At 39.0% G+C, this 14,208-nt stretch overlaps 1 protein-coding gene across 1 annotated transcript in view; it reads left to right on the forward strand.

Annotated features, from left to right (window-relative positions):
* LOC139728349 (uncharacterized) overlaps window positions 1–14,208 on the forward strand; it is a 30,812-nt gene that overhangs the window by 12,951 nt on the left and 3,653 nt on the right. The window contains exons 11-18 of the mRNA XM_071639294.1: window positions 1,077–1,368; window positions 2,277–2,324; window positions 7,428–7,720; window positions 8,839–8,971; window positions 9,603–9,651; window positions 11,119–11,293; window positions 12,521–12,748; window positions 13,944–14,026. Coding sequence (XP_071495395.1) covers window positions 1,077–1,368; window positions 2,277–2,324; window positions 7,428–7,720; window positions 8,839–8,971; window positions 9,603–9,651; window positions 11,119–11,293; window positions 12,521–12,748; window positions 13,944–14,026 — 1,301 coding nt within the window. The remainder of the gene's footprint in view (window positions 1–1,076; window positions 1,369–2,276; window positions 2,325–7,427; window positions 7,721–8,838; window positions 8,972–9,602; window positions 9,652–11,118; window positions 11,294–12,520; window positions 12,749–13,943; window positions 14,027–14,208) is intronic.

Here is a 14,208-nt window from a genome sequence, read left to right on the forward strand (position 1 = left end):
ACGGAGACACAATAGGGTGTAGGGGATTGGGTAATCCCTATTAACTGACAATTTAATTTCCTAATTCTCGCCTCAAGAATTCATGTCAGATCCTGCTCATGCACACAGGCAGATATCATTTAATACGTTCGGGGCATTGAAACTCATGTCGTACATGAGGTACCAGTTGGGAAACAAAGTGCAGCAATGGTTAAACTGAGCAAGTCAAGCTTGAGAGACGTTGGTGTTGAAGGGCGATCCGTCCGGATCACAGAGAGATTGATGTATAAACACATGAAGAGTTTGTTTGCAAAAACCGATAAGTCCAGTTTTGAAGATTTTGAAGTACGATCTCTGTCATAAATTACAAAATACTACCTTTCAAATGATATATTGGTCAATCGTATATAAAGGTATATTTTTGAAGTTATGGTCAAAAGAAGCAAAAATTTTCTTACTAATTCCCTTTATTTTTCTTGACCTTTAATCGCAAATATCTGTATTTAGCTAATATGGACTTATCGGTTTTTGCGAACAAACTCTTCACATCTTTCCTGCCTGCCAAGCATGAGAAGGAAAAGACTTTTTTAGGGAGTGTAGAGCACATCAAGAAGGCCCTACCTGCTGAATGTATCTCTCTATCCTCTAGCCCACCAAACTGAAATAAAAAATACATGCCTTAGGCTTTATGTAAGCGGGATTAGTAACATAAAGCCCACTGCACATGGTATTGTTTTATGTCAATGCTGAAATAAAGTGGATGGGTCATGTACTGTGTAAACTTCATTATGCATTGCCATACCATGGAGGTGGTACATGGCACAATACTAGGCAGTATGTTTCGAAATACAGCCTGCTCATGCACTCAGCCAATGAGTGCCTGACAACAGCAAAGAATTTGGTCGGTGGAAGGAGGCAGGAAGCCAGTGGCGCATGCCCCCTCTTTTTGTTAAAACAAAAGAAATAAAAAGAAAAAAATTGGGGGGGGGGCACATGCGCCCCCCTTTAATGTTGTAAAGGCACCTCCCCTTTACGGAATTCCTGGATCCGCCCCTGGGAAGCCGTAGGGACTAAGGGAATTTCTTGCTTTGCAACAGGTGTACCCCCGGCATCGGAGGAGAGTCCCCCGAAGCAGGCCAAGAAACGAAAAGACAAAGAGCGCGACAAGAAGAAGAGGAAGAAGAAGAAGATGCTGGCTGCAGCCGCTGCAACGGCGGCAGCTACGGCAGTGGTGGTGGCCCCGCCCAAACCGACCACGCCCATCTCCACCGGTTCCCTTGAGGGAGTCTCGCCGGTGGATGTCCTTAGCACCCCGGAGTCTCGCCTGTCCACCAGGGACGATCTCTCCATCTCGCCTGCCACCTGCTCACCAGCCTCAGCGGGGTCAATGTAAGTCCAGCTGCTAGATCTCAAATAGCGTGTTGCCTGGGCATCATTGTTAGCCTTCTGTAAAAGCTGTTATATTTTCTGTGAGGTTTCGATTTTTGTGAATCACTGTTTGTCCACAAGTTTAACAGACAGTCATTTCTCCATTCATAGTTTGTTGACTCTCTCAACCACACCAAGACTTCATACAAAATCGTACCTCCTCCTGTATTTAATTTAGAATATCAACAAGGACCTCCACAATGCAAGGCTGCCTTAATAGGTCTGTCTGTCCCACTCTTTTATGACTAATGGTGTATTCATGTCGTAGTTACTATGTGACGGTGAGGCATAGGCCTAGCATTTTGTAGCCACCTATGATGGTTTTCCGTAGCGTAACAGGTGGATATCTTTCACAGGAAGAATTCAACTTGGCATGTTCTTGTGTTCATCAGGATTAAAAAATGCACCACACACGTCAGCTCCAGGCAACCCATTATTTTACGCCATATGCATGTGCTTGTTGCATATCATTTTCATGTATATAGTGAGAAATAATAATCACATTATATATTTTTGTTTATTTGTGATGTGCTCCATGACATTAAAAAAAGTCATGCTATTTTCACAATCTCATGCATGTGATGATTATTTGGTTATCGTCTTTCTTTTTAAGATTTTTTTTTTTTTGCTGCCAAGAAACACCCATGAGCACATACAGTTGTAACTGCACCCCACCATGTGCATATCACCTTGTTGTTTTTCTGGTATTAATCTTTGTTTTCACTCATACACGGACAGCCCTCTGCTTTGAAAAAAAGAAGAAGAAAAATAATAAAACAAAAAAGAATTATTGGCAGCATCCTCCATTTTTTTTTTTTTTTTTTGATTTGTGATTGTCCTGTTTTGTTCCCTCCCTGATGTATGCCTAGGGGCTTTTGTGGGACCCTCAGTGACGCCCCTAGCTCTCCAGACTCCAGGTATAACGCAGCCCATGATTACCTCCTCCCCTCATCTGCCCCACCCTCACCCGCCTCCTCAGTTTCCTCCACATGGTCTCTGTAAGCCTTCTGCAATTTCCCTCTCATTTTTTTATGTTCACTTTGGCAGTTACATCAACAACCTATCAAGTCCATGTAGGGAATTTTTGCCGCACATCATTATCATATGTGACCATGCATCACAAAAGTAACAAAAAGTTAGCGGACATGCATTTTTAGTTAGGGGAAGATTCTGAAAGAGCAGACTTTAAGCTTTGAATGATGTATAACTTAATTCAAATGGACTCTCCTAACCTATCTAAATATTGAAAAGAAAGCACACACTCTGGAAAAGTGTGAACTGAGGAAAGAGCTTTGAAGTGTAGGGTCTATTCAAGCGCTTTTAATAAATATTTACCACGCTGTGCTAGATGTGCAATGTCTGGGACAGAAAAAAAAACGAAAACCCCCCCCAAAAAACGATGTAAACCACCTGAACAACGACAATGAAGGGATTATCAGACTAAGCTGAAATTGAGCAGGTTCTATGAGCACACTCTATTCATGATTTTTACCAACTTTCAACTTTCAAAGCAGTAGCATTATCCTTTCAAAAGTTAATAGAGTTGAGAGTGAAGAGTGTGTATTAAAAGGATTTTTTTAGGAATGAAAAAGGGCCTGTTTGACATACCTAATCACACCATTCTAGAAAAAAAAAAGAGTTCTAGAAAAACTGCTAAAAACACTTCCATGATCATGATCCCAAACTTAAGGATAATGTATAAGAAGAACAGCTCTTGCAGAATATGGAAAACTCAAGATTGACTAGGTTGACCCGTTTCACCCTTTGTGAGTCCTTATGTAAAATCAAGTGGTGTGACTTTTTGTTGGTTTTGTGATGCACGGTCACATATTATCAAATTGGCAACCCCAAATTGTAGGAAATTTTGCCGCAGATCATCATCATCTTGCCCATCAGTAAATTGGCTACTCTGAATTTCACAACACGCCTCATATTTCAGAAAGAAAAAAGATGGAATTTGTTGAATTCATTTGTTCCTCACAAAATCAGAAAGTATTAAACAAAGATTTGCAAAATATTACAGAGAAACACAAACTTTAGTCTTTATAAGAGAGATTTCCAAATTGAATCTGTGATGACTCTAGCAAGGAAAAGACACAAGAAATTCTTGCAACTAAAAACAATTATATAAACAATATATAAATGAACACGAGTTAAATTTTAACTCTATTTTATGCAACTCATAAACATGAATAAAAGATGATTGTGGGACTTGATAGGTTGCTTTCTCTCTTTTCACTTTCCTTTTTTCCCCTCTTATTCTGGTTCCGTTTGATTTGGCATGTTTGTAGTTTAGTTTAGCATTTGGTTTACTACTTAGTATTTATTTGCTGTGGTATTTGGTTTATCTTTGTGTTTTATTTACTTTTTCTTGCTCTCAATATTTTGCTGCCATTTGGCATATCGTTTAAGAATCAGTTCAGCTTTAGTTGTGACATTTGCTGCAGCATTTGGGTTTGCGTCTCACTAACATGTCACATATTGTTTTCCTTTGCCTGTAGTCACCAGTGTAGTGTCTGGTTCAAGCAATTTACAGACTGAGTATACTGTAAAACCAGACATTTTCACTTGCATTTTAATTTTGCGAATATCGCGATAGTGAAGATTCCTGAAATTTAAATGCACATGAAAGTTCTTGTCTATGCTGTATGCATTGAATGCCAGTTGCCATTCACAAAGATTTCATGCCGCGAAAGAGGCCGTCGACTTCAATTCGCAAAAATTTAATGCCACAAAAATTTCTTGCTTTATGGTATGGTTTAGCAGAATAGCACTTGGTTTAGCAAGTGTTAGTTCATAACATTGTTTAACATTTTGTGTAACATTTTCCATAGTCTTTGAGACATTATTTGGTTTATTAATCATTTTAGCAGTCCATCTTGCATTTGATTTGCACTTGCATTTAAAATTGTTTCATAAGTTACTTTTGCAGTTTGGGTCTGCAATTTTGCCTTGGTTTAGCTTAGTACTAATTGTGAAGCACTTGTATCAGCAATCCCTTGAGAATTTTGGTAATGCCCAAGTAGTGTACATATTTGCTTTTATCACTTCAGCAGTCATTTAACCTTTATGGATGTCTTCAACATCCACTGTGGAATGGTAGTAACTATAACATTTGCCTTAAAACTTGCCTTGCAGTTGCTTGTCTCTCCCCCCCCCCCCCCCATACTATAATTTGCATTCACTTCTCTTCAAACAATACAGAGAAACACCAATCAATTTGGTATTGCTGCACATCGTAACAAAAAAAGAAAGAAAAACAAAACATCTTAGTATGTCGGTTTTCTGCACTTTTTAAAATTACAAGGTAAAGACTGAAAACACACATTTCATTTGGAAAAATGGAAGTACTGTATATGTATGTAAAGCTAGCAACCCATCACCCAAACAATTCTTCCTATTAACTACCTTTCCTGACAATTTCTACCTTTACAACTATCCTGCAGCAAAAACTTTCTATGTGTACACGTACATGTCCCCTCCCTCTTTCAATCCTCCCATTGCCAGATACAGTTGATATCTTTTACTTCACAAATTGACATTGAAACTGTTTTCCTTTTAGTAGCATTATTCATTATGCTCTGACATGCTCTTTTTTTATTAACTGTTGCCTCGCCATTTGTCACAAAATAAGCATGTTAATACTGAAGTGAAGCAGCTTATTTTTTCTTCTATAACTATAGCTATGCTATTTCTATATTAAACTGTGCTATTTGCTTTGAATTCAGATGATTTTCAGACTTACATTTGTTTTTTGTTTTTTCATTTTTCTTTTGCCTTTGATTTTATTCTGAACCATAGTCCAAATTTCAAGCTTGGGCGTATTGTGTTGGTTAGAGATCTCTCCTCTTGTATCGTGTAGGGATCAATTTTCATTAATATTACATGAAAGGCTTACCATTATTGTCATTTTTAATCATCGTCAGTGATGATGATAATGATGCTGGCAGTGTTGTTGTGACTAACATGTTTGTGTGTGTTTGTGGAATCTTAAACAGTGCTCCTTCTCAGATATTTAGCATGTTGGTCTGGAAGCATTTTACATTAAGTCATTTAAACTACTATGCGCGGCACTTCTTTTGAATATCATGAAGATAACATGGTCATCTCTCTCTACTTTGCTGTTTACTCCATACTAAACACATATCATTGCTTTCCTTCGTCATCCTTGCTAGCTAGTGTGTTCAGCAGGGGTTTTTTTTTTTTGCGGCGAGCTTGCGAGGTTTTTAAAGGACAAATTCACCCTCTTAGACATGTGGGTTTTGTAGATGCAGCAATATTAGTAAAACACATCAGTGAAAGTTTGAGGAAAGTTGGACATTCCGTTCATAAGTTATGAATTTCTGAAGTTTCTGCTCAGTCACGACTGGACGAGAAGACCAGTATAGTTTGTGATGTCACATGTGTACAACGATATAAAGAAAGAATAAAGAAAATTCAACACATTTTCACTTTTCTGGCATAATAAAAAAACCCTTGACTTCTCTCTTTCAGAAAGCAGGGGGAATAATATACCATTAACATACGTCAGTAACAAGTCAAAGAAAAGTGCACTTTATTCAAAAAGTAAAGTTTTGTGAAATTCTCTTTTTATTTTCCTCATATGGTTGTAGGCATGCGACATCATACACTGTGGTAGTCTTCTCATCCAGCAGTGACTACGCAGATGCTTAAAAAACTCATAACTTTTGAACGGATTGTCCGATTTTCCCCAAAGTTTCACTGATGTGTTCTACTAATAGTGTTGCCTTCACTCAATCCAAATGTACATAAAGGTGGACTTGTCCTTTAACTTTTAAAAGTAGCTCCCTGCACTAACTCTTTTCTACCTCCCCTGTCCCCTCCTCAGCAAGCCCTAGCTAAGTGGGTGCTCACCCAGAATGCTGGCATACCTCCTCTGGTAGATGGTTTTAATGTAATAGATGCAGCAATATTCACGAAGTTGACAGCCGTCACTCTGCAGGGAGCTGGTGGCCACTAGTTGCTTCCAGGAGCTCAAATATAATAGGACATCCTGTGGGCAGATATATTATATCATTGTTACTCATTGTCACGCAGTTGTGTTTATAGGCTGTGTATCGAACAAAAGTGGGGGCAAAACTTGGAATAAATCAAATCAGCTGTGAATGCATGATTAATATTGACTCATCTTATAATGACCTTGGGATTTTTTTTCGTCTTAATTGATATTGTAAAACTATTGACAGTCAAGATGATGGTCATGAAGTGATACTGTTCTATGATTCATAGCAATTTATATGAAAGATACCTGGCAGAAAAATCCTGTCATTGGAAGACTAGGGAAGTTTTGATACACTCAACATGAAATAGAATGAAAATTTATTTCTTGTGTTTGTTTATCATTCTTTGTGTGTGTGTGTGTGTGTGGGGGGGGGGGGGGGGGTGTGGATGATAATTTTGAATTTTCTGTATATTTGTACTAGTAGCTCTAATGTCACTTGTCACCTCATTGTGGGTTGTTTTGTTTGTTTGTTGTTTTGAAGGGGAGGGTTGAGGTTTTGCAAAATAGTGCATTTTTTTTTTGGTGGACAGATGCTCTAACGCTCAAACTCGTGTGTATAATGTTTATTGGGTCTGCAGCAGGTTGGTTTTAGCGATAGGAGGACAAGTAAAAGAATTCAATGTACATGTATCATCTTCTCATCATAGAGATACATTTGCAAGAGAAAGGAGACAGCTGATGGGAAAAATCTCTGTGTATGACAGAAATTGCCTTTACCTTTACCAAGAGAATAGAAAAATGTCTAGGGTAGTGTGTAGCGGGGGCAGTGGTTTCAACTGGAAAACGGCTTCATTTTGTGTTATATACGACAGTCATCTAAAACAATGTTGATTATCTGAAAAAATTGAAGTGCTTTCTGAAGAGTTGAAATGTCTGTCAAGGTGATAGCTTTGTTAGCCTTCTCCGATACTCCTGGTCTACCAGGACAACTGTCCACCAGAGTCCTACTGTTTGTTACATTATAAAGGATCATTTATCTTACGTGTGTTTGTTCAAGGTCCAGTGACATCAAACCCCCACTCCGGGTCCACCCCTCGTTCTTCAGCCTTGTGCGAGATATCTTCAGCGCCGCGCCCAACCACCGGCTGACGCTCGCCAAGCTGCGCGAGAGCCTGGCGAACTGGCAGCGCTCCCCGGTCAGCATGCTGAGCAACTGGGCCGTCTTACAGCCGAGCTGGGCCAAGGTGGTCGACGGCGCCATGAAGTTCCTCAATGGCGAGATCAGCGTCGTGCCCGAGGTCATCCCCCGCGTCCGCTACGATGAGGAGAGGCACATGTGGCAGTGGCGAAGTGAGAAGTGACCTCCTATACTTGCCTGATTTTAACTCTAATGATACTTGCGACCTGATTGTGTACAGTATGTCCCAAAAAACACAATGGACAGAACTTGGAGGGAAGGGATTCCTGACATGCTCTACAAAAATCCTTATTTCCCTTTGACCACTGAAGCAAATTGAATGGGGTTTTCTGTAAGATGTGGGCAATCAGTTATAGTTTCATACCCTGAAATTGTGTTTGGATTGATTCACTATTTTTTAAGTTGCCATTGTGGAGGGTGCTGTTGTAATTCTTTTTGGGACATACAATGTTATGTCAGTGCTATTTTTGAGAGTGTGGTCCTAAATGGGTAAAATGCTTTGTGCTTCAGTAATGATCCAACATATTGCACTTTGATACTTCCATAGCTGTACATAAAGAGCTTCATCACAAAATGGGCTAATTGTCATTTTTAAACATTTCTATGTACATGTAGTCCATCATCAAATAGAGCATGTGGTAATAAAACCTCAGTGATACCTCACTTGTGGTATAACAAGAAATATTTGTGAAGTTATGATTGAAAATATCCTGTGTTAGCTGTGACTACAATGATATGGCAGAAACAATAGCATATCATTTCTCGGTGTAACTCAGGTGTAAGTTTCCTTTAGTGTGATGACTAGCAAAGTGAATCACTTAGGAATTGCACCATACTCAGTGATCCCTTATCTGCAAAAGCAGTGAACTCCATATCCTATTTCGGAAAATGGTCTGGGAAATATAACATGGACATTTTCACCGTCACTTTGTAAGCAATTTAACAGATGTATTACACTTTGTAAGCATTTCTGTCTTGAAGCTAATCCATGAATATCTTCCAGTTCGGTGTAGGTTTAGATGAAGCTACAAGAAGTGACATTTGTAACACAAGATTCAGGTGTGGAAGATGGACCTCAAAGAAGAAGAAGAAATGAACGATTCATCACAGGGCATCTAGGAATTAAAACCATTAAAACCATCAATAATGATATGTACATTGCCTAGTAGATGACCCACATTCTAAGGCAAATATTAAAGATGGAGTGTCCCTCCCATCAAAGCACATCCAGGTTTATAGCCGTCATTTTTCTTTATTATTCTCCCTCAAGGCGAGCTACCTCCTGACTCGGAAGAAGAGCTGGTGACCCTCTTTAAGCAGTGGCTTGACACCTTGCCCGGCATGAGGGCCGTACCACCGCAGCCCAAAGAAAGTAGCACCAGCACCACTACCACATCTTTAGAGTAAGAGAGTTCACTTGCTCTTCGAACCAGATAATGTTGTATGTACTTGGCTGGAACTCAGACCTTGATTTACCGTTAAGATGACTGGATGTAAACAGTGATGTCTTTTATGTTATACATGTATGTCCTGCCCAGTAATGACAACAACAACAACGTTTTGGTCTGTTAAAGATTGTTAAAGAAATCTGAAATCTTGTGTTGAGCATTATTTTGCCCACTTACTAGTATGTTAACTTGTCAGTCCAGGACCCTGTTTTATGAAGAGTTAAAATTGATTATATAGTTGATTTCAACTGTAAGTCTATGGCTGTCTGTGTGGTAAGGAAATTTAAAATTGATTTTATCTTTTGATAAAACAGGGCCCAGATGGCCAATGATCCGATTTTTGTCTTCTATCAGACTTTATCAAGCTTGGTAAAAACTTTGACAACACATGTACTACTGTAATGTGTATACATTCTATAGTAACTGTGACAGACAACAACAACAACATCAACAACATCAAAACTAGATCATGTGCAGCATATAATGGAGGAAGTCCTTTGCCAGTGTAGTAGGATGCCTTTATGGCCTGACATAATGCATAATGTGAAATTTACCAGGCTATGTCATTATTCATCTTTATTATCAGCTCAAGTAAGTCTGCTGCAGTGAATATCAAGACAAGCTTCGCTGAACAGGTGAGAAGCAATGATTGCACATGTACATCTCTTACCTAGTTCTGTTTCTCCAACGGACATGTGTGTTGCTACAAGTTGTAGAACAGTGTCAACTTTAGTTACATGCATGTGGTTATCCCCTACTTAGCTATATTATCAGTTGTCATATCCTGATAAATAAAGAGCAATGTTGATGACAGCACACGAATGCATGTGTTTTTTGGCCCTTTCTGAAGACTGCTTATTGTGACAGACCTTAAGTTTTGTCGTACCATTCTTGTCTTCTTACTATCTTTCTTTTGTTTTTCATGTAAGGATTGATTTCCAGTCCTATAAAGTTGATGGAAACAGTTACTACTTAAAGCCCAAACAAAGCACTGGTACGCCTGCAAAAGTTGTCAAATTTCGCTCCCAAATGTGAACGTATGCTTAGGAAATGTGCAGGATAGCGATGTTATTACAAGATATTCGATGGGTAACGACGAAAATGCGAAATATTAACCAAAAAAGATTCATTCTCAGTACTTACCCGAACGGGGCCAGGCTAAACTCGGACTCGGGGGTAACTCAGCTTCGATTTGACGGCGGGATGAGTTGTAATGGTTGTCCCTCTGATTGTACAATGTTGTCTTATGGGAGCGGCCTGTATAAACTAGCGCTTCGTGTTCTGGCTACTCGCAGTAATGGTTCGAGTAGTTACAACGCGCGCATCAAAAACCTCTTTTGCGCGCATGCAAAATTAGTGTGCGCCTATCAAGCACCTCTAAAACAATCAAAGGCGCTTGATAAACAACAACAAAAACTCCAAAGACCGCGCGTTTCAGCAATTGAGGACCGCGCGCTGTCATTTTTGTTTTGCTTTGTACAGGATTACGTTAGCTTGCACTTTCCTGTCCATTCAGTTAGGCCTCATTTGGTATTATGCAGTGGCCAGTAGAATGTGGCGATCACTTACTGCGTGTGAATTGTCTGAAGTAGGGTCGAATTTTTCCCGAGACCAAGTTAGTCTGGAGCCTTCTGGAATAAAAGTAGGTTTTCCTACTATTATTATTTTTCTCAAAATACTCCAAACCGACTCATCTTTCCGGCAAACCGCGTCAGCCAGGTAAGTTTCTTAGTGGACTCTTTCGATATATTGCAAGCAAAAATGAAATGGTGCTAGACGGGTTCTCAAGCACTTACCGAAACTTAGTTTTCACTTTAAATAACACACTAATAACTCACACTTTAATTATTTGCAATTTCTACACACATAATAACTCACACCTTAATCGTTACTTTTTGATTTTTTTTCCCTTCAATGTATAATTTTCTGTCCTTCTGTTAAGGTATATTTGTATATTGTTTGTTTATTTGTGGCAAAAACAGCAGCCCTGCAAAGAGTAATGTACTCTTTCTTCACATGGAAGTGTGGAATTCTCATGGTCATGTACATCTTCTTGTTCATTTTTTCCCTCTTAAAATTTGTTTCTCTGCTACTTCTTAAAGGAAAGGGAGAGGTACAGCCAGCCTCATAAGGCCTTCGTCTATCGAATGCCAGGTTACAGCGCCATCGTTGGGCCGGTCAAGGGCGTGTTCGGCAAGGAGACCACCCAGAACAAGGCCCGGGAGCATGCCCTCCTCGTTTCGGACAGACCGCCCTACGTCACCATCCTGTCTCTTGGTAGGTATATTATGACGTCACCCTTTGCAGTGTAGGAAGGCATTTGCTCAGTATTTGAAACATCAGGAGGGCAGCAGCCATTGTAATTATTCCTGTTTGTAAGAGAGCACTTTTACAGGAGGGTCTTGGTTAATGAACTCTCCTGTTGTTGAAAGGGACTGTACAGTACTGGTTAAGGTAAGGATTCATGTTTATAACATTTTTGGTGAGATAATGAGAAACCTCTGGACTGTGAAATATGAAAGAGCATATATTTTCAAGAAGATTAAGTGTGTACATGATGAAAATTGACCTTGAAATGGCTGAGATATTAAAAAACTGATCCCAATGTAATTGACAGGCCATGTAAACTTGTGATTCCCCTTAGAATTGTATGCTCCTCACATGGTTCATATAAATATGCTTATTTTTACTCTCAATGGCTAAAATCAATTTGTTTTAGGAGTATTATGCTTCAAAAAGTGTCTGCCACAAATTTTGTATAAAAAAACAACAAAAACAAAAGGTCAAAAAAACAAAGAAATACATAAGAAATTCATGAAACAATAAAATAAATAAGAAATTAATTTTGATACCGAATTTTTTTTCAAGTGCATTTGCTAAGAATGCCACAAAGAATAATTAGACCAAAAATGAGCACTTTTGGAGCTTTATTTACTGATTTAGATCAAAGAGTCTGATTTCTCGCATAAATTAGCAGAATTAATCAAAATAAAATAAAAGAAGACTATTTTGGAAAATTTGAATATACTATCTTGTAGATTACATTGCACACTACCATTGTGCAAATTTTCGCGGCGATCGCGCGATCCACGGCCGAAATCTTAAGGGGGGGCCCTTTAGGCCCCCCCCCCAGTCTTTCGAGCTACCAAAATAGCCCTTAACATTTCATAGAGTGGTTTCTAAATATCTCGCAAATGTTGCATGCTGAATCCTCACCTCAACCTGTATTGTACAGTCCCTTTTAGCAATACTTGTTTATCACACAAAGAGTAAACCACGTATGAAAGTGTGTTATACAATATGCAACTTTCTCAAATTGTACACTTCTGCGTTTGGCTTTGTGTTGTTCTGTGTGTGAAGTGTGACTTCAGGTAATGGCAAATCTTTTTCATTCTACAGTGTGTGGACATGTTTAGCCATCTCCATACAAATATTTCTGTTAGAATTGGAATTCAGTGTTATTTGCTTAGGTATCACTGTGTTTGTTGAATATTTGTACACCAGTACGAGATGCAGTTGCCCGATTACCGAATGGAGAAGGAACCCGGGCAGCGGTCTGCGAACTCCTGAAAGACTCGCAGTACCTCGCCGAGTCCAGCGACGGACAAATCAACAACGTTGTGAGTGGCGCCCTCGATCGACTTCACTACGAGAAGGACCCATGCATCAAGTACGACGTCAACAGAAAACTGTGGATCTACCTCCACCGTGACCGAACGAAGGAAGAGTTCGGTAAGACAGGATGCGTTTTAATAGCAAATTAGGCAAGCAGTGATAGAACGTCATGGCAGTGCCTGTATTTTTGAGTCTGCAAATGGAAGAAGTTTTATGTCATGATGTCCATATTGCAGTGGAGCACATGCCAAGGATGCCTCACCTGTAGATGTGCAGCCGTGAACATACTCTTGTGTATCTTTCAAATGAAACACAAATCACAATCTTGTTGCTGTAGAAAATCTCGCTTTTGTGAAATAAAGAAGTACATAGTAGTATTAGTTGTAACATTAAAAATGCAAACAACTTTTTTCTTTCATTTTGTTTATTCATTTCCATTTCTAATAAAAATTATATACAACAAATGCAATGCATGCAATACATTGAATCCTCTCTTTCTTCCAATCTGAAATTATGGCTTTGTTTAAAGTTGATGTTAAATAAACAGAGAACTTTGCAAAACGGGCTCAGAGGCCTTGGGGGAAAAATGTCCTCTAGACATTAGAATTGTATACAGTAGGCACAATCAACAAATTACATTAATACATGTGCAATAATACAGAACACATATCACACACACGACTCCAGGAGATGGTGAAAACATTAGACAATCAGTATTTAAGCAAGAGAGTATTTTTGAAAGATGATTTGAATAACCTTAAGTTTGAACATCAACAAATCTCACTTTAAGGAATTCCAAACAGTAGTAAAGCTGAAGTGCAGAGTTCTTTTTGTGTAAAAGGCACTAACCATGAACAAATGAAAATCATATACATTGCAGGTGTTATAATACATGGTGAACACTACTGTTTATACTAAAAACAAGTTTTTGGGTATGAAGGATATGAAATCACAAATCTTCGAAGTACACATTTTTTTTTTTTAAACGGTGGTGTGCAAAAGACACAGCGAGCAAGATAGTTACTACCTGTACATGTGCATATTCCTTTCTTTTGTGGTTTCAGTATGAATTCATCTTTGACTGATTGACATGACAAAACTGAGTGATTATGCAGCAGTACAGTCAACCTCTTGCCTAAGTCGAATCTATTTGGACTGAAAAAATTGTTTCGACTTAGAGAAAATTCAACTTGTGAGGGATAAAAATCAATAGAACGTAAAGGGAAGAGGACTTGAAAAGACCTTCGACTACAGTGATTATTCGACTTAAGCAAGGTTGACTGTTCTTTTATTTGCTCTGTCTGACCTCTAGAACGGTTGCACCAGGAGCAGGCAGCTGAAGTGAAGGCAAGGAAGTCCATCGCACGGCAGACAAAACTCCTTCCCAAGATGGTGGTAAGATGGTCGAACCTTGTAGCTTCGTGATAACACTGACCCTGCTCTGTTGTCATTCAAGAAGTTTATTAGTAGTATGGAGTTGGTAAAAAGGAAATAATGAGTGTCAACTCCAGAAGTGAACTGTTTAGCAGTCACTGTTTAGCTTTTTGTGATCCACTGTGCGTGGACTTTATAGAGTG

The sequence above is a fragment of the Diadema antillarum genome, unplaced genomic scaffold, assembly GCF_040938485.1.
Source record: "Diadema antillarum isolate AM-2024a unplaced genomic scaffold, OU_Dant_1.0 seq00000175_RagTag, whole genome shotgun sequence".
NCBI lineage: Eukaryota > Metazoa > Echinodermata > Echinoidea > Diadematoida > Diadematidae > Diadema > Diadema antillarum.